At 36.7% G+C, this 20,058-nt stretch overlaps 1 protein-coding gene across 1 annotated transcript; it reads left to right on the top strand.

Annotated features, from left to right (window-relative positions):
• Positions 1 to 4,118: 4,118 nt before the first annotated feature.
• Positions 4,119 to 19,551, top strand: LOC148305088 (uncharacterized). Its single transcript, XM_088267254.1, has 8 exons — positions 4,119 to 4,235; positions 8,255 to 8,364; positions 11,715 to 13,016; positions 14,561 to 14,780; positions 16,325 to 16,602; positions 16,842 to 16,969; positions 18,211 to 18,323; positions 19,213 to 19,551. Exons 1-8 carry the CDS (start codon positions 4,170 to 4,172, stop codon positions 19,549 to 19,551), a joined length of 2,556 nt encoding a protein of 851 aa, XP_088123380.1. The 5' UTR covers positions 4,119 to 4,169.
• The last annotated feature ends 507 nt before the right edge of the window (positions 19,552 to 20,058 follow it).

The following is a 20,058-nucleotide window of genomic DNA, read 5'->3' as shown; positions in this document are numbered from 1 at the left end:
ATAAAATGAATTTTATTCTGTAACCATATCAACTTGTATGTGCTTTCAATTCGAAAGATATCTAAAAACCTTTTTATTTGCGATGACTTGTTTAGTTACCAAAATAATTAACAATGTCCGGCTCCATAGTGTAATTGTCAGCACGCTTGGCTACCGTTCTGAAAGTCCCGGGTTTAATTCCTAGGAGGGGGGTCGAATAAATATAACTGATTTTTTCACTCTAATATTTTTCAATATTACCCTACTGGTACCTGAAGCAGAGGGCTGATCACCTTTCCTTCATGTGTTAACGATCAAGCTTACCATACACTGCGTTTATATGATGCACTGCCCTATGCACCATTGTGGTGCGGATAAGGGTTTGAATAAGAAGAAGAATAATTAACAGAGAAAATGACTACAAAAATATTAAAAGTAAGAAAAAAATATTAAAAGTAAGAGTATCTTATGGTATTGTCCGCCTCCGTAGTGTAATGGTCAGCACGCTCGGCTACCATACTAGAGGTCCCGGATTCGATTCTCAGGGGGGGGTCAAATAAATATTAGTGATTTTTTCACTGTAATATTTATTCAATAAAACCCTGGACTGGTACCTGAAGCGGAGGGCTGATCACCTTTTCTTCATGTGTTAACGATCAAGCTTACACTGCATTTATTTGATGCACTATTGTGGTGCGGAAAAGGGTTTGAATAAGAAGAAGAATACTACAACAATATCAAGTAAGTATATCTTATGGTAGAAAAATTACCTGTCTACTCCGGAACTCTTAAAGCCTAGGATATGGGTTATCACATATGACCGCTTTACCGATACAACTTAGCAGTCTATTGCTTTTATCGAGAAATTAATCATTCCCTATGAAATATAATAGCTTCACGACCCCTATTGTGTATTTGAACTCTACTAAGTTAACAGACTGCTAGCTCAATCTGTAGAGTAGCTGATGTGGTATCCGATGTCCCAGGTTTAAGTCCCGGAGTAGGCAATTACTTTGTTCTGGGATAAAATTATTTAATATATGGGTGTTTGTGATGTATTTTTCACATTTACCTTCCCTATTCTTACTATCCTAAATACAGACAAGTCTCTAAAAGAGGCTTTGCGGGTTATTCCTTTTTTTTAAAATATATATATTGTTTAAATCATTTCCTATATTAATAATTTGTTCTGCGTTAATGCTTAGATTTTGGTTTTGAATATTGAAAGCATTAACTTTGTGGATCATATTGATATATTATTTTGAGAAATAAAAAGACTTTGCTTTTTGATCCACTCACATTTTTATTAACTACCAACTAGTCATAAATTAAACCCTGAAGAGGGCAACAGGTTGTTGCCGAAACTAGTTGGTTGTTAATAAAAATATGAGTGGATCAATAAAGCTAAGATTTTTACCCATCATTTGATTCACAGATGGATATGTAAAAAAAATAAAAATATGGAATAATCTTTTTTTCATCAAACAAAATGACTCAGAATGGATTTCAGTAACTTTAACTCCTCTCTGGTTTATGAGATTTTTACATTAGTATTGTACTATCCGTAATACAATACTAATGTTAAAATCATCCATTAAATATAATAAAATCAATCAATGTCAATCCCACCGGATCGAGGAATTGCAGTGAATCCTGCTCAGAAATTATGCGGTTTAGAATATGCGGGCGATGCAGTTCTAATAGAAACATCGATTGGAGCCCTGCAAGATATAATTGACTCCCTCCAAATAAACTCCATTCGGTTAGGCCTGAGAGTGAATGCCAAAAAGACCAATGTCATGTGCAACTTAGCCTGTCTGGACTGGGACCAACATCTTACCTGTGAGGGACGAGCGCTTGTTCGAGTCGACACCTTCAGATACCTTGGAACACTCATGGTGGAGGATGGTAGTGTCCAGAAGGAACTGAATGTACGGCTCGGAATGGCAGGAGCTATATTCAATAAAATGCGCAATGTCTGGGACTCGCTGCTTTACTCGACAAAACCAAGTGTCGTCTCTTTAACCCCTGCATCCTAACAGTGTTGCTGTACGGATGTGAGTCGTGGCACCTCACCAAAGCTCAAAGCAAGAAACTAGCAAGTTTTGAAAATAGGTGCCTGAGGCGAATACTGGGTATAAAGTGGTATGACTTCGTCAGGAATGACGATGTGGGGAGAAGAACTCAACAGCCCCTCATACTGGAAGTCCTGAAGAGGAGAAGGTGGACATGGTTGGGACATGTCCTTAGAAAACCACCTGAGGGCATCAACCCCTCATGTCTCTTCTTCCAACCCCGAGGATTCCGGCGCCCTGGAAGGCTGCTGACGACCATTCACCGACTATACTCAGCGGAACTTCGAGACGCCGGACTGACCTGGGAGGAAGCCAAGGAGATGGCGCGTGATAGAGTGACTTGGAGACTCTCGTGTTGGCCATATGCTCCACCTAGGGAGCGAACATGGAAAAAGAAGAAGAAGAAGAAATATAATAATCGTCTAATAAATATTGGTGAGGCATCGGACTGAAGCAGGGTTCGCACTGCTTCAGTCCGATGCCTGATCAATATTTTTATGAGGGCATGGTGATCCTGATGGGTCCTGTGATCCAGATTCATGGATCTAAGAGTGAAACATGATTGATACGAGAAATTGGTAGATTTCAACTCACTCTTGGTAGACTAAAACTAATAATTGGTATATTTGGATCCAATATAATTTTTGTTTAATGTCTTTGGCTGCTATAGTCTGTGTGAATGCACTTGTTGCATACCTTTAAAGTAGTCCTGTGTAGAATTCAATTAATTGACTTAAATAACGACTTTGTGTTTTGCCATAGATTGATCCTGTCTGTCTGGGAGTATGTCCATATGTGTACGGCGGTACAAGACTTTCCTCAAAGGAGTATGGCCGTACATGTACAGCTGCGCTTGTAATTAAAGCCCGGTGACATTTTTATCTAAAATGGCACTTGTACTGCCATCTGTGGGTATATTTAAACAATATTTTCTTGAATAAAAAATATTATTTATTGATTTAAATAAAAATTTAAAAATCAAGAAAATAAGTTGTTTATAGCATTGACTATAATATAAAATTATGAAAAGTAAAAAAAATAGCAAATCAACTAATCCTCAGATACAGTTTTGCTTGCAAAAACTCACTCCCAGACAGGTTAGTACATATATATTTTTTAAAGTATTTTATCTGTTATGTATATATTTCCATTTCATTAAAGTAACCCCTAAGAGCTTATTTGAAAATTGGGAGCTAAGTGGTGTTGAGTCATAACCCTTTGACAACATTGAGTTCTCAACATTTACCATTTTACCACATTTGGATTCAATCTCCATAAGTATTACTTTGTTCCTAATGTTTTTACTATTGAGTAATAGGTAATAGCACTCAAAAAGGCAAATGAATATAAATGTATGTGGCATTCCGTTCTCCGCCAACTCCAATAAAAAAAATTGCGTGATATTTTGTCAAAAGTTGAAATTTTATCTGAATACTTTAAAATAATGTAATTAATTTTCAATGACCAGAGTGGTGTTGGGTTGTGGTCCCGTGGTTAGTGTTGCGGACTCTTAAGTCAGAATTTCTCGGTTCGAACCCACTCTACCACAATTTGATACTTATTTCTAATAATGAGCCGCTTAGGCTCACAGAAATAGTATGAAATTGAAATATTTGTGTAAATAATAACAAAAAAATCTCTTTTTAAATAAATAAAAAAAAACTTGAAAAGGTAATGAAGAGTAATATATAAATTACTACCATCTTTTATATTTTGAATTTCAAGTAAGTACTTTTATAAACAGTACTTACCTCGTGATAAGTTTTATGAATATTTGGTTGGTATTTTGCGCCGTGACATTAGCTGGCTTGCGCGGTTCATTTTCAAATTTCCCGTGGAACACAATATTTTTTCATACGCTTGTAATGGACAAAAATGGACGTAAGTATACTATTCGTAATTTTTAATATTCAATTCGATATTATTTAATGCATTTCAATCTTATTTGATCATATTTATGCCCCTGGTAAAGTTTATTTAAAACGTGAATCTGAGCATAGTGAATGCGCCGGTATATGTGTGTGGGTAGAGTTTTCCGTGTATAACATTGTGTTAGTAGTCGAGAAAAAAATGGCCTAGGTAAACGTCAGTGCTGTTCGAGCATATTTTCATTAAATGGCCTTCAGTGATTTGTGTAAAGTAAGAAATATATTTAAGGGAACGGAAAATGACTTCGATCAGGTAAGTGCGCCGTCTAATTAACGAAATTATATTACGAGTCGTCACGGTGAACTTTCAAAAATATTTGTGTCATGTCATTTTGACCTACAAGTGGGAGGCGTTATATTTTCGTGCCAGCGCTTCTTTTTTACTTTTAGTAAATAATAAAACTGTCCGGTTCGCCGAGTAAATTTACTATCATAACACGGCAGATCGAATATCGTTCGTTTATTGTGCATTTTATGACTAAATATGGTCGGGCTGTCAAAACTCCCAGTATGTTGAAAAACCGAAATGAAACGTTGCAAACCAGGGTCAAAATAGCTTGTAGACGGAAAGAAAAACAATTTCAAAAATGAGATTTGTAAGTCTTTTAATGATTTTTATTAATTTTTGTACGTTTTTAGGACAAAACAATTTAATTTTCGCCAATCATAATATCGCCTTCGGCGATAAACAAGCTAGATAACATTGTTTTGCAATACCGCTTTTTTGTCGTGTTTTTTTCGCAGTCGATTATGTTTCTCATTTCACAAGCTCGCTGTGTTATCTAATATAATCGGAATTATTTCTCAATCAAAACATAAATATTGGTCGTATCGGCAAGTTTATCAGGCGCCTCAGTAAATCACAACATAAAACACAAACATATGGAATTTTTTCACCTGATAATGAGATGAGATAATTTTTTCTCGAAAAAAACATGTATATTTTTATTTTTTATTTATTTCTAAAATAAACATGTAAATATAATTTATCTGCATTTTCGCTCTTTAGTTGAGCTGAAATGCTAAAGTTTAAAACAATTTATATTTGATGGAGAAATAATTAGTATAGATGTTCTCCTTCTTTTTGTAGCCATTATTCGCACGCAATGGTGCATAGGGCACTACAATCTTCTTAATCTTTTCAATTATCCCTAGTTTGGCCCTACACTCCTTTCTTATATCTTTAATTTAATTAATATGGTTTTAATTCTGTCATGCAATGAATTTCCACACATTCGTCTGAGGGAGTGCATTGAACTCATAAATCTGTTATGCAAATATTATGAGACCAATATATTACTTAGTATTCAAAGTTCGCAAACGTAAATCTATACTACCTCAGCATAATTTGTTGATACAGATTGACAATACATTAGTTTTTATCTATCAGTCACTGACCCGTCCTACTATCTGATGACATACCCATGAAACGTGAAGAATCATTTATGATTTAGGTTTTACTTGGTAAATATTACTATATCTTAAAATCCATTGTTACACAAGTTTTAATGCATTCCGCATCATTTTAAAACTTTTCAAACAGTTTCATTAATTGATTCGGCAGTCACTGTGTGGTAAAATCTATCCATTTTTAATTGAGATTTTACTCAGTAAATACCACTATTTCTTAAAATCTACTGTGACACGTGTTTCGATGCATTGACACGTATCACAGTAGATTTTAAGAAATAGTGGTATTATCTAAGTAAAACTTAAATCAAAAATTTTCAAACAGTGTTTGAGTTTAGAATGCATCGAAACATGTTTCACACTAGATTTCAATAGAAATAGTGGTACAGCAGGACCTCTTTAATCCGAACACTGAAAATTTACCATCTGTTCGGACTAGTAGAGCGTTCGGATTACAGTACAGAGAATCTGTAGGGTATTTTTATCAAATAAAACAATGGATCATTTTCAGACGGGAGGAATATCAAATTTAACATACACAACCTATAAAGGATTGTATTAGACTCGTTTTGTGTTTATAACAGCCGATATAATCAATATTTTCATTCATCATTTTCTTTTGCCAAATTCGCCTTCGTAACAATGTTGTTTTTGTAAGTTGGTAACGAATGACGTCACAGAAACGAATCCACACTACTACTATGACAGCTCTATAAACCATCTGCTTTGTTATATATCTACATAAAAGGGATACGCCCCATAACACAAAATTTTATGACGTATAGCGGTATCCGTTTTTCGTTTTATTCAAATATCTAAGGTTTAAACCTTCATATCTCCCTTATTTATCTACAGTGGCAAGTTCGATTAGACTCCGGGTGAAGGCCAGCAGTAGTTTTCTAGTTTTGTCGCATCGCCTTCGGTTACCCTAGGCATGTATGTATCAAAGGCAGTCCAACTCGGTAGTATTGATTTCCTAACTAACTAACTAACTAACCATCACGCCGCTTCCCCGCAGGGGTAGGCAGAGAGAATAGAGCGCCACACCACTCTGTCCTTGCAAACATTCTTCGCCTCTTCCACGTTCATGCATCTCCTCATACATACCCGCCGATTGTTACGACTCCTAACCTAACCACTTTCAACTATTTGGCATACATGATCGTGCCATGTTTTTCTCGGTCTTCCTCTGCTTCTTTTCCCGCTAACATTCGCCTCATAAATTTGTTTTACCGTTCTTTCCTCACTCATTCGTTCTACATGTCCAAACCATCTCAACACACCTTTCTTAATTTTATCCATAATGCTTATCTCAGCTTTGCATTCCTTCCTTATTTCACTATTCGTACATCTATCATACATCGATTTGTCGCACATTCTTCTGAGAGATCGCATTTCGACTGCATTGCATATTGATTGCATTGCATTGCATATTGATTTCCCCTAGCCAAATATATCTATGTAATTGTTTTTATTGACTAACCCGAGCAGTGTTACTAAATGGGTAGTCCTGTTTCAAGTTGTTTGCTGATAATTTCCTGCACCGACGAATTTTCTCGACAAAATTTGATTGTTAAGTGGTTAGTAACATTAACCCTTCCCTTACGATGCTAAAAACTTGCGCGCGCTCCGGTGATATGTATTTTGTACACCATATGAAAATGTGATTAAAAACGGGAAAAATATGAATATTCCTAAATTTTTACTATTCTTACTTTTATTGACCATAAAAAATGAAGTTCAAATGTATCAATTTTGTAATATTCTTCTTTCTGTGCCACTTCTTACGAAGATCGGCGATCATCATGGCTATCTTCACTTTAGATGCTGCAGCTCGGAACGGAGATTTGGTGCTTCTGCCAAACCATTGTCGTAGGTTTTTCAGGCATGATGTCCTTCGGCGTCCTTGAGTTCTTCGCCCCTCAATCTTATTGTTAGCTCTGATAAATACCTAAAAAAGAAAAAGAAAACATCGTAAGTATCCACACAGCTAGTGTAGGGATACAATCATCCCGAACGACATCTTGTGCGCAACTAAAATGAGATCGTCCGAAACATTATGAAGCCGCGTGCGCGTGTACGTAGAGTGCGGCACGCACGCATACTGTGAGAAACGTCTGTATTGGTGATTCTATCCCCGATTTATATTACAATTTATTTATTTCCGTCGCTGCATATGAATAACGTGTTACATAAAAGTAATATTATAATACTTTTATGTAGCACGTAATAGTATTACGGGGAATACAAAAATTCTGAGCCCGTATCTATTATATTTTATATTGAAATTCTCATTTTTGAACTCGAGTTGTAGTAAATACATATCACCAGGAGGGGAAGGTTAATAAAAAATAGTATTTTAAATAATAATAATAATAAAACCCTTATCCGCACCCCAATGGTGCATAGGGCACTGCGGCATATAAACGCAGTGTTATCTTGATCGTTTACACATGAAGGAAAGGTGATCAGCCCTCCGCTTCAGGTACCAGTCCAGGGTAATATTGAATAAATATGACAGTGAAAAAATCGCTTATATTTATTTTACCCCCCTTGGGAATCAAACCCAGGACCTCCAGAACGGTAGCCGAGCGTGCTGACCATTACACTACGGAGGCGGTTGAATAATTTTAAATAAAAGTCCCATATTATACATTTGTGGCAAATTTCTTTACAGTTAATTATATTAATACTCGCTTGCTTAAAATGTCACCCTAGCGGCTGTAGGAGAAAAACTCATTACGTTTGCAAACGGTGTTATTATGTGTTTCATGAAAAATAAATAAATATTTTCATTATTATATGTTTGTCAGATGAATGTTTGCATACTGGTTTGCTAATCAGCGATTTTTTTTGGTTCAGTGTGAGCAGAATGACATCAGCGACCAGCCGATGGCGGAGAACACGATGGTGTACGACCTCATCACCAAGATACTGGACGAGCCCACTCCAGACTTGGAAGGAGAATCCTCGTAAGTCCAACTTCTCGCTTTTTTTCTATTATGTATGGTGCACATATCGCTCACTCCTTTCAAGAACGTCATAAATCAAAAATCGTCAATTTTCAGTTGTGCATGTTTTCGGAATGCCTAGAAAATGTACTATATCCCAGCAAAAGCGGCATATTTTTAACTTAATATTTACCCGCTACAGGGCAGAAAGTGTTGTTTTTGCATTTTGAAAAAAGGTATTTTAAATTATAATTTTTAAATGTACTTAATATTTTTCAAATGGAGAAAAAACCTTCAGGTTTTACCTAAAAAGGTCTGTTGCACAGTAAAAAGTTCAAAAAGTGGCTTGATAATTATTTTTAGTACATTGTATTATATTCTTTTAAAAATCAAGTTTTTTGATTTATGACGTTCTTGAAAGGAGTGAGCGATATGTGGCATGCAATGTAATGCATACGTAAACGTGTTCTGATATGTCTAGTAGCTTTTCAGTAGGTCACAGGTTCACATAATCAATGTATTATGATGTTTACATTCTGTTTAATGAGTTTAAAGTTTAAAGTAAAGAAAAACAATGTGTGCATAAATATGAAATTATCTCATAAACGGGTATGCAATGTATGATAATGATTTTTCGTTTTGTGTTTCCAAGTAAAAATTTTTGTTTAATTTTCGACGACTCAACTATCTCGAATAATTTGAACACGTAAGTAGTGCACGACTCACACAAGCTAGTTCGAGTGCGGATATGCAACTCCGGGTACCCTTGTCATTTGCAGACGCCTCTTTTGCTTACCCATTATATCTTTTCCTTACCCATTATACCTTTTCCATTTGCTTTACCGTATTCACTAACATTATCTTTTCTTTTTCAAACCCTTATCCGCACTCAATGGTGCATAGGGCACTGCATCATATAAACGCAGTATTATCTTAATTGTTAACACAAGAAGGAAAGGTAATCAGCCCTCCGCTTCAGTTACCGGTCCAGGGTAATATCAAATAACACTCTCCTTATCATTCATCATTCACTTTGTGTAATACCACTTTAAAAAATTCATTAAATTAAAGTGGTATATTACACAAAGTGAAGGATGAATGATAAGGAGAGTGGATATTACCATACCACAAAGTTAACAATGCTTTTAAAAAACAAAATATAATATCAAATAAACATTGTATTGGGGAATCACTAATATTTATTTTGACACTCTTGGGAATCGAACCCCGAGCCTCCAGATCGGTAGCCTAACGCGCTAACCACTTCACTATGGAGGCGGAAAAAATAGATAACATTTAAAATCTACCAGGGTAATAGATATACATAGAGATGGAATATGTTTGATAGGATGGAGATGATGTAAGCAAAGGAGCTCAGGGTAAGGGACATTACAGGTGTGTGCGAAAGGAAATAGAGGAAGAAGGAAGAAAAGACTCGGGGGTTGCATACCCGTACTCATACTAGCATGATAAGATACTAGCATGATGAGATAATTGAGAGTTTATTTAAAAAAAAGTCTTTTATTTAAATTCAATTCCAATTACAATTTTATTCAACAAAAAAATATATATATGTATATCGTAGTCGTACAGGAGAAAGTGACCAACTAACAAAACGTAAAATGTTCAGGAGGGCCATTTAAATCACTTTGGCTTGGCAAGAAAATAAACATCAATGCAGTTAGTCATTTTTAACAAGTCAATATATTATACTTCCAAGTTTCAAATCGCTTTGGGATATTTTTCAGGGGAATATTAAGCTAGTAAGATATCAAATAGTGAATAATCACGTTTTTGTAAAAAATGCACTTGGTCACTTTCTCCTGTATGAATACGACGATATACATAACAAACAATATTCAAGGTGTATATATTAAAAGTAAGCACGAAGACTTAAAGGTGTAGAAGAATCCTGCTTCGGAAAACTCCTTCGGACACATGGAACAGATCAATATCCAAAGTGATATTTTACAAAATTACTCACTAACAAGTCTTTGTTAGATGTGAGATATTCGCTCATCACCTTTTATTGATGTTTTCTTATCTTTTGTAGTTTAATCAAATATGTAATATAGAGGTTATTTTAAAACCAATTAGCAATTGGAATTTGCTTTTAAATAATATTTACAATTAAAATTATCACCATTATTCCGCATAGTGACTTAAAATTAAATTAAAAGTTAATTGGTGCTTTGAAAGGTTGATTATATATCGCTCACTCCTTTCAAGAACGTCATAAATAAAAAAACTTGATTTTTCAGGAGAACGTTTTTAAAGTTAAAAATAAATATCAAGCCACTTTTTGAATTTTTTACTGTGCAACAGATCTTTTTAGGTAAAACCTGAAGGTTCTTTCTCCATTTGAAAAATATTTAATATAGTTAAAAAAATAATTAAACAATACCTTTTCTTCAAAATGCAAAAACAACACTTTCTGCCCTGTAGCGGGTAAATATTCAGTTAAAAATATGCCGCTTTTGCTGAGATAAAGTACATTTTCTGGGCATACCGAAAACATGCACAACTGAAAATTGCCAATTTTTGATTTATGAGGTTTTTGAAAGGAGTGAGCGATATGTACTTTTATATTTTTTTTTTACAAAAATGTCAGTAATATTTGTGTATTTCTCTTTTAACCCTTATCCGCACCTAATGGTGCATAGGGCACTGCATCGTAGTGATGCAGTGTAAACTTGATCGTTAATTACATATAGGCAAGGTGATCAGCCCTCCGCTTCAGGTACCAGTGCAGGGTAATATTGAATAAATATTTGAGTGAAAAAATCACTTGTATTTATTTGACCCCTCCTGAGAATCGAACCCGGAACCATTACACTACGGAGGCGGACATATTATTAGTATATAATACGAGACGTACCTGTCTCTTCATCAGGGCAATCACTACAACAGCATGCAAACAATACTACTCTACAATACCATATCATTATTCACACACTTCCAACAACATAAAATTTTGAAATGATGAATGATGAATTTAAATATAATTTTTTATGACGGTCGTAAGCCCCGTAAATGCCCAGACTTCCATATTCTTCTTCATCTATGTTGAGATGATCAAAAAATTATATGAAAAATAACACCTATAATTGGAGATAATCTAGATTTGCAAACAAATATTTTGACACACTCAAAGTGTTGTAAAGAAAATTAAGTTGCTATATAACGAATACTAGGCCGTAAAACACCGTTTTTGCATTGAAAAAATAAGTTTTCCTTCGAAATAATTTTATGGTTTTGAAAAGAAAAGAATTGTTGAAAAGTAAGAAGTAAAAAAAAGTATTTGGACACACTCAAAATGTTGTTAATGAATTAAAATGATTATATAAACATTTTTCTCTCTCTATTTTCAGCTCTTCACCGCCCCCAAACTATTACAATAGGGACAATCTCAATATGAGATCTTACGACCCTGGGATGTTCAGATCTCAGCCTCCCAACTCCCAACCCTCGTACTACCAGGAGCCCATCAATCTTCGAGGCACCAACCCCTACGTCCACCCCCAAGACTGGCTCAACACGAAAGACAACATCCTATCACCCAACTACATGAAGGGTTCCCCCGTAAAACAGATGAACTATTTCCAAAACGGCGACACTTTTGACGGCAATATCAATTACGATTCCAGTCCAAACTTGGATTTTTCCCCTTCGCAAAACTTCGATATGAACCTTTTGAGATTGGCGGCCCAGGAGGTGAGGAACAGCCAAAATTTCAACATGAACAATGGCATGATGGATCCTAACTTGTTCGGAAACGGTGTGAATACGTATCCAGATTTTAATCAATTTCCCAACGTCAATTTGGACTCTCCCATCGATTACAACATGAATCCTAATGATACTCTAAGAAGCTTGGCTCTTTCTCTGTCGGATTCATCCCGAAGACAACCTTATCCTGTAAACAATTCCCCGGCTCTGCCGAACCCTTCCAACTATCCGAACGGCGTGATTCCGGACCAGTACTGGAGCAACCGGAGATACCAAGAACCTCCGGAGAGCCAGCAAGCTCCGATGCCCAACGGATTCAACGGCAAGATCGATTCCAGGATGTTTACAAACCCGCCTCCGCCGTTTCTGCCCGATTTGAACTTCAGCGACAAACAGCTCGACGGGGTAAATGATCTCTCGAGGCATTTGCTACACGAACAGATGGCCCAAGAAGACATGATGAGGAAGATCCTCGGGCAGAGAACCAACACTCCCCCTTCCCGCGCCATCAGCAAATCTAACAATTTCGATGTGTCGCCGTATGAAAATGGCTATCATACAAACGGGTATAAGAACGCTCCCAACGGATTGATTCAGGCGCAGCAGAAGAAGAACTTGATCCAGGCGTACATGGGCGAACAAAAGTACTATGAGCACGAGAATATTGCCCTGCAGAGGGAACACATGATCCGTAACATGGAGCAACTCAGCTTCATGAACCAGCCCCCCAAGCCGATGTATGGTAGGAACATGGAGTTTCAGGAGCAGCTCCGGTTCGGCTTCAAAAACCCGGGTTTTGCCCAGCTGCCGTCGGGCCCGTGGCTGGAGGACGGGAGGATGAACGGAGTCGGGCTGCACCCGCTGCCCATACCGCCTTTCCACATCAGCAAGATCCCGGCTGCCTGGCTGGATTGGCTGCCACACATGAACCTGAGGAATTTCAGGTAGGTCTCTTTCCTTGTATTTATTTAGATTGGCAGTGACAGGTATATTCACAGTAAAATCGGGATACAATTTTATATTGTTTCACATTTTCGATAAATTTCGCAACTTAGTTAAAAAAATTGCTTAGCAAGAGCAGATCTGTCAGGAAGCCTAGATGCTGTATCAGATCTGGGCATGCGGTGGGACAGCTTTCAGGTCTCTTTTTTAATTTTGAAATTCGATTAAATCACTTGCAAATACCTCACAAACTACACTAGTTATGCTTACTGAAAGAGTATAAGTTTAGGGTAGAATTTCTAGAATTTGAGTAGTGTGGTTGTCAATAACGGGTAGAATTGGTGAATGTTACATCTATGTAAAGTGATCACTTAACCAAGTCTATGACGGTTGTAAGCCCTGTAAATACCCAGACTTCCATATTCTTCTTCATCTATATTGAGATGTCAAAAGATTCATTATTTATTATTTTAAACTTTAACCCTTTCGGTCACACAAAATTTAAAAAAAAAACTAACATTGGAAAACATCTTTTGTCCTCTGCTCTACATACTGTTGTAATAGATACGAGTGACAAAAACGCAAGCTTGGAATTTAAATAGATAATACTAATGATGAAAACAATGTCGAATAACATCCGACATGGGACCTAAGACCAAAAATTGATGTTGAATAAGATTCGACATTGGACCAGTAAGGGTTAACAGCACACAATAGTGCATAGGGCACTGTAACGAAACACTATTTTTTTTATTGACTGACATTTTTTTATTTTTTTTATTATTTATTTGATATAGTAACATTTTTTAAATACAACGTAATACAATTTCTAAACATTTATACATATGGCAAACTTATAGTTTTAGATTCGCTGTGCCTCCCCAAAAAAGAGACTGAGCTCTTATGCTTGGAGAGGGACTAATGTTTTATATAATTAATGGTATAATATGTAGTCTTTTTTTATATTTTCTTTTAAGATTTATATGTAATGGGCATTCATTTTTTTCTTAAGGAATTTTTATCTTCTATTTTTTTAATTTTTTAGGGATTTTATTGATATATTTAATTCCCAAATATTTTAAGTTTTGTTGAAATTGTTTAGTATTACATTTTGGAGCTGAAAAATCATTTAAGAATCTCGAAGATAAACTTTTTTTTAAAACTTTTTTTTAAAAAAAAAGACAAGGTGTCGATCACTCAAAAGAATAGGAATGTTGATGCTATATTTCGACATGATTTGTCAATATATTGGGTAATATATCCAAAATAAAACACGGTTTATTGGATTGAATTCTACATTTATTTATGTATACGTGACGCGTTTCGTCATCTTAGGACATTATCAAACAGTGTTTCCTATGTCTCAGTGTTTGATAATGTCCTAAGAAGACGAAACGCGTCACATATACATAAATATACATAAATAAATGTAGAATTCAATCCAAAAACAGTGTTTTATTTTGGATATATCACCCTACAATTCAATATGGAATTCTACCAACTGTCTGCAGTTACAATAAATAATATATTTGGGTTTATGTTGCAGGCGCTCAGACGCGTCGGGCATCCTGCACAGCCGCCTGGAGGTGTGCTACGAGCAGTGGCACCAGCTGGAGCAGGAGCGCAAGAAGACCGAGGCCGAGCTGGCGCGAGCCTTCCCCGGCCGGATGGTCTCCTCGGCCAACAGCATCCCCATCCCGCGCACGCCCACCGCGCCCACCCGCGTGGACCGCCTCGCCGTGGACATGCTGCGGGAGCACACCAAGGTGACTGACTCCCCTGGGGAGGAGTGGGGACCACACAGTGTCACTATTCTATCTAAATGTAGAAAAGTGTTGTACTATGCGGTTCTTCGGAATAAAAAAAAAAAAATGAATTAATGTTTTACTAAGTAAATACCACTATTTCTTAAAATCTACTGTGACACGTGTTTCGATGATCATTCCGCATCATTTTCACACACCGAAAATGATGCGGAATGCATCGAAACACTTGTCACAGTAGATTTTTAGTCAATATTTGTCTCTTTTCATCATTCGTATCTAATAATCCAATAGACTAAGAAAGAAATAGGTTTACAATATACAATGCAAAACGACTGACCGGCAAGTCATTGATAAGCTAAAATTAGTTTTATGTTTTTTGAGTGACAATGTTATCGCTGGTTATATTGGTTTGAAACAGATTTGTGAGATTTGACTAGTGGCTAGTGGCTAGTATATTGTACGTATTACAGCTCCATACAAGTATCATGATATAATGATCTCCTGACGTATCATAGTATTTGTACCTGTGACTGATACACCAGGAACACCTCTAAAAATGACTGACATCTGTCATAAACATGTTTTTAAGGACCAATATATCAATCATTGACAGCCATCTGTCAAGCCATAGAAAATGACAGTCAATAGTTGTTCTCATCAGCTGATTATAGAATCCTGAGACAAGGCTATGAAAGAACTTTATGTTTTATTTAAATTTTTTATTTTTTTCAGATGGGAATTCCTTTTTTTATTTACCTTGCTTATTATGTACAAGGTTTATAGATCATTTAGTGGATTTTTGTTTCTTCTAGCTAATTAAATATGTTTTTATTTGAATCTGTGTTGGGAACAGGAGGGATAATCTGGTGTGGGCCAATCAGGAACTTGTCAGCATTTGCTCATTGCTGGGAAGAAACTACGTATAACTCGTCAGGAGAAGGCGGACTGTTGACTGTGTAAAGAGCTTTATGTTAAAAATTAGCCTACCGTCTTGAGAATCGCCTTGTTAACCTCTAAGCTGCTCGATTTCTAGTGCCAAACTTTCCATCCCGTGCTGGATTATTTTACATTACAATATTTTTGACAAAAAAAGCATATTTTTGCCTATTTTTTGTAGTGAAACATTCGGATATCCATCATAGATGTTCACAGTATACAATGCACTTTACTTATTATGTTTTTATAGTGTATTTACACAAAAATATTAACATTTACGGACTCGCGGCCTAAAATATGGCGGCTGTATAGAAGACGCGGCTGTCGTATCTGCGGAGCACGAGCCGACCGGAAGTATTCACGATAAAGTTGACACTAAATTAAAATAATTTTGATATTTTATGACAATAAATCAAAGAGAACTAATTCATCCATGCCTCGAACCAAATTTAAGTGCAAAAAATTATCCATAGGTGTTGATATAAGTACGTAAAGTTGAAAAACGACTATGCATGCGATCCGCAGTCAACGGTACTTCTATAAAAAACGACAATAGATGCGATCCGCAGATTACGAGTTAATATAATTATCATCTACAATCATTTCAGGTCATAACCCTGATGGGCAAAATGGAGGCGTTGCGAGCCAGCGCCTTGAAGGAGAAGAGCGAGGCTGACAGAGCGCAAGCCCAGGACCAATCCAACTCCGACAAGTCCATCACCAAGATTCTCCGGAACGGGGAGCGCACCTCCGCCGCAAGGGGAGTGGACTGCAACCCCAAGAAGAGTCCGGTGATTGTGCTGAAGCGCGGGGAGATCCTGGACTCTGACACCCGTTCCTGCTCCAGCCCGGAGGATTCCGACGACGATATGGACGTGGATTCCATGTGAGTATCTGCTGTTAACCTTTCCGGGAGTGTGGACACAGTGGTTCTGAACCTTTTTGAAGTCAGAGAGCACTTTTGATCATAAAGAAAATTCACCGTACATCAAAACTAAAGATTGAAAAACATATAGAGATGACTTTTATTAAGAATAAAACTGAATATTTCATTTTATTTGATACTGATTATTATTATTTTTTTAAAGTTGCACATTTAAGTATAATTACAATTTGATGTTACAGGGTGTCGGGTATATCGGTGAACACGCACTCGGAGATCGACATGGCCATCCAGGAGTGGAAGGCGGCCGTCAAGGAGGTGGAGGCGGCGAGGATCCAGGAGCTGATGAGGCAGAAGGATGAGGAAACTGGTAACATTTCATTCTATAAATGAGTTCCTTTTGAATTTTCAGTTTTAGTGATTTTTTTAGTGTCTAGCTTTGAAATTCTATTGACAAATTGCGCCACTATCTGCCAGAGTAAGGCCTGAATAAACGGTGACTTTTTTTATTACTTTTACTGTGATCACTCCATTTTAAAATCAGTTGTCACATTTACAACAATCAATGCCATTATGGCATATTTTCTTTGTTATTTGAATGCGTATTTTGTCAAGATTATTGATTTTTTTATTACAATAACAGATATAAAAGTAAGTTACACATTTTCGATATCTCAACATAGATGAAGAAGAATATGGAAGTCTGGGTATTTACAGGGCTTACAACTCATTATAGGCTGGTTAAGTGATCACTTTACTCACGTGTAACATTCACCGTGATTGACAACCACACTACTCAAATTTTAGAGTACTACATATATCATAAATTTCATGACGCTTTATGTGTGAATTCGCTGTAGACATCTATGGTTGTATCTATGGTTGGTTTGAGAAATCTTTTATTTAGCAGTGACTCTTTTGTTTAGATACATGCAAGATCCTAACCAGATTATTTTACAAACTGGGAGATCCGTGAAAACATGATTTTCAATTTTTATGCAGCTTATAATTTGACCACATTTTTTTGTTACAAAAATATTACAAATTTTTAATTGAAGCCTTCAGAACCATGACCCATTGAATATGATATGTAATTATTCTAAAAAAAACATTTTTACTATATCGCTCACTCCTTTCAACAACGTCTTATATAAAAAATCGGCAATTTTCAGTTGTGCATGTTTTCAGAATGCCCAGAAAATGTAATATATCCCAACAAAAGCGGCATATTTTTAACTTAATATTTACCCGCTACAGGGCAGAAAGTGTTGTTTTTGCATTTTGAAGAAAAGGTATTGTTTAATTATTTTTTCAAATAAACTAAATATTTTTCAAACGGAGAAAAACATTCAGGTTTTACCTAAAAAGATCTGTTGCACAGTAAAAAGTTCAATAAGTGGCTTGATATTTATTTTTAATACATTGTATTATATTTTTAAACTTTAAAATCGTTCTCCTGAAAAATAAAGTTTTTTGATTTATGACGTTCTTGAAAGGTGTGAGTGATATGTCTCCATTACAATACTACCTAAGTCAAATATGTATATGATTGCGTGAGGTTGATGTTGTCTTTTAGAATTAAGGTTCATTATTGTTTGGTTTTATTTCTAGCCATAAGAGAGCTCGCAGACAGCGTTAAACGCTTGTCTCTGTGCGCTAAGAAGGCACGCCGTGCGATGTGGTGCGACCTCACTCTCACCAAGGCAATGGCCGCCAAACCGCAGGTATTATTACAATCACATTATCCCGGTTTAAGAGCGCTCTCTTATCCATCGTAGTCATCATTACTGAGGGTTGTGCCCTTGTAGAAGCAATGACTCTTCTCCTGTTATCTCTTGACTGCGCTGCACATAGCGCTCCAACCTGGTGGTCTGGAGTCATCTACCTTGGGGTCGGCTGTGCAGTGCAATGTGGAGGAGTCTGGATGGTTCCATTCTCCTCACATGCGCCATACCATTGTCTCCTTCATTGCCCTCCACACCTAATGACACCTTCGATCTCGCATATTTCCCTAATCCTGGTGTTCCTTATTCTATCTTGTAGGCTCTAGTCAGATATGCTCTTTTCAGTTTTAATTTCTGACACTCTTAGCGCATTTTTTCATGACACGACGGAAGAGGTTGCTAAATTAAATTTAAAATTCTTGATACATTTTTTTAATGAAGATAATTGCTATTTTTAGCGGTAAATAATTTAATTGATATTTTAGGTTGTATTATTTTTTCTCCTTCTTGTGTCTTATGTATTGCCTGGTGTAACAGATTTCGTAGACTCTTGCCAGATATGCTACTTTGAGTCTTAATTTCTGACACTCTTAGGGCACTACACGGAATTTTACCGTCCGGCACGTCAGTTAACGTTTTAAAACGATGATTGGCTTGTGCTTTTGTCCATATTTCTTCGGATCGAAGCTCTTGATCGGTGCGTGAACACGTTGCGCGTAAATTCGATCACGCTAAACTGTCGTACTCATTTAATTTTTCAAAACCGGACTGCCGGACGGTGAAATTCCGTGAAGTGCACAAGCGCCCTTAGCGTGTTTTTTGTTACTTGTCAGTATCAATCAGTCTGCCGTCAGTATTTATGAAAAAATGTTTTATCAAAATATTCCAGATTAAAGAAGCAGAAGTGACTCCCGTAGAGACCAAACCCGAAGCCGCGGCTCCCAAGGTCGAACCGCCAAAGAAGCCAGCCAATAATGAATCCGCCAAACCGCCCGTCCCGAACCCGTCTCCGGGGACGAAGGCGCCCCCCAAGCCCCAGGACCCGTCCAGGAACTGCTCCATACAGTACAACCGCCACCGCCGCCCCAACGGCATGCACTACTCGCACGCGGACAGCCGCCAGTGCCACCTAGAAAACTTGCAGCGGGGTAAGGTGCACGGTGCCGTCCGGAGCGACCACAAGGCCAACCATAACAACAATTACGTGACCGCCGCGCCCATCAAATAAGCCCACAATTCTCCGGAACAAATAATCCAATATTGATCAGATTGCCACTGCAGTTCTTATAATTTTTTTATTTATTCTTTTTTTTTTTAAAACTGAAATATTTGCGTTTTCTATTATTTACAAATGTTTCATTTTCATACCATTTCTGTGAGCCTAAGCTGCTCATTATTAGAAATAGGTATCAAATTTTGGTAGAGTGGGTTCGAACCGAGAATCTCTGACTTAAAGAGTCCGCGACACTAACTATCATTACCTTTTAAAATACCCTTTAGGCATTATGTGAAACAAAAATACCTAGTATTTTTTTATCTGTGCAATATTGAATCATTTCGTTATAAAACAATTGTAAAAAGTAGAGTGGCAATCTGATATTTTACAGCGACGGTCACGATACAACAAATTACATATCGATATAAAATATCTATGAAATAAAACATGTCAATATCTCCGAATGCAAATATTTTAAACGACATTTTAAATTAAAAACGAACCCGGATCAATCCACGA

Source organism: Brachycentrus maculatus, unplaced genomic scaffold (genome assembly GCF_059751285.1).
Source record: "Brachycentrus maculatus isolate JH-2025_06_01 unplaced genomic scaffold, ASM5975128v1 h1tg000286l, whole genome shotgun sequence".
In the NCBI taxonomy this organism is placed as follows: Eukaryota; Metazoa; Arthropoda; class Insecta; order Trichoptera; family Brachycentridae; genus Brachycentrus; species Brachycentrus maculatus.
This window is presented reverse-complemented; position numbering and strand designations above follow the sequence as displayed.

Coding starts and splice junctions, on each gene's coding strand:
- LOC148305088 (XM_088267254.1), top strand. CDS start 4,170: ATGGCCTTCAGTGATTTGTGTAAAGTAAGAAATATATTTAAGGGAACG. Junction 14,781..16,324: donor TGCTGCGGGAGCACACCAAG/GTGACTGACTCC, acceptor CAATCATTTCAG/GTCATAACCCTGATGGGCAA. Junction 18,324..19,212: donor CAATGGCCGCCAAACCGCAG/GTATTATTACAA, acceptor AAAATATTCCAG/ATTAAAGAAGCAGAAGTGAC.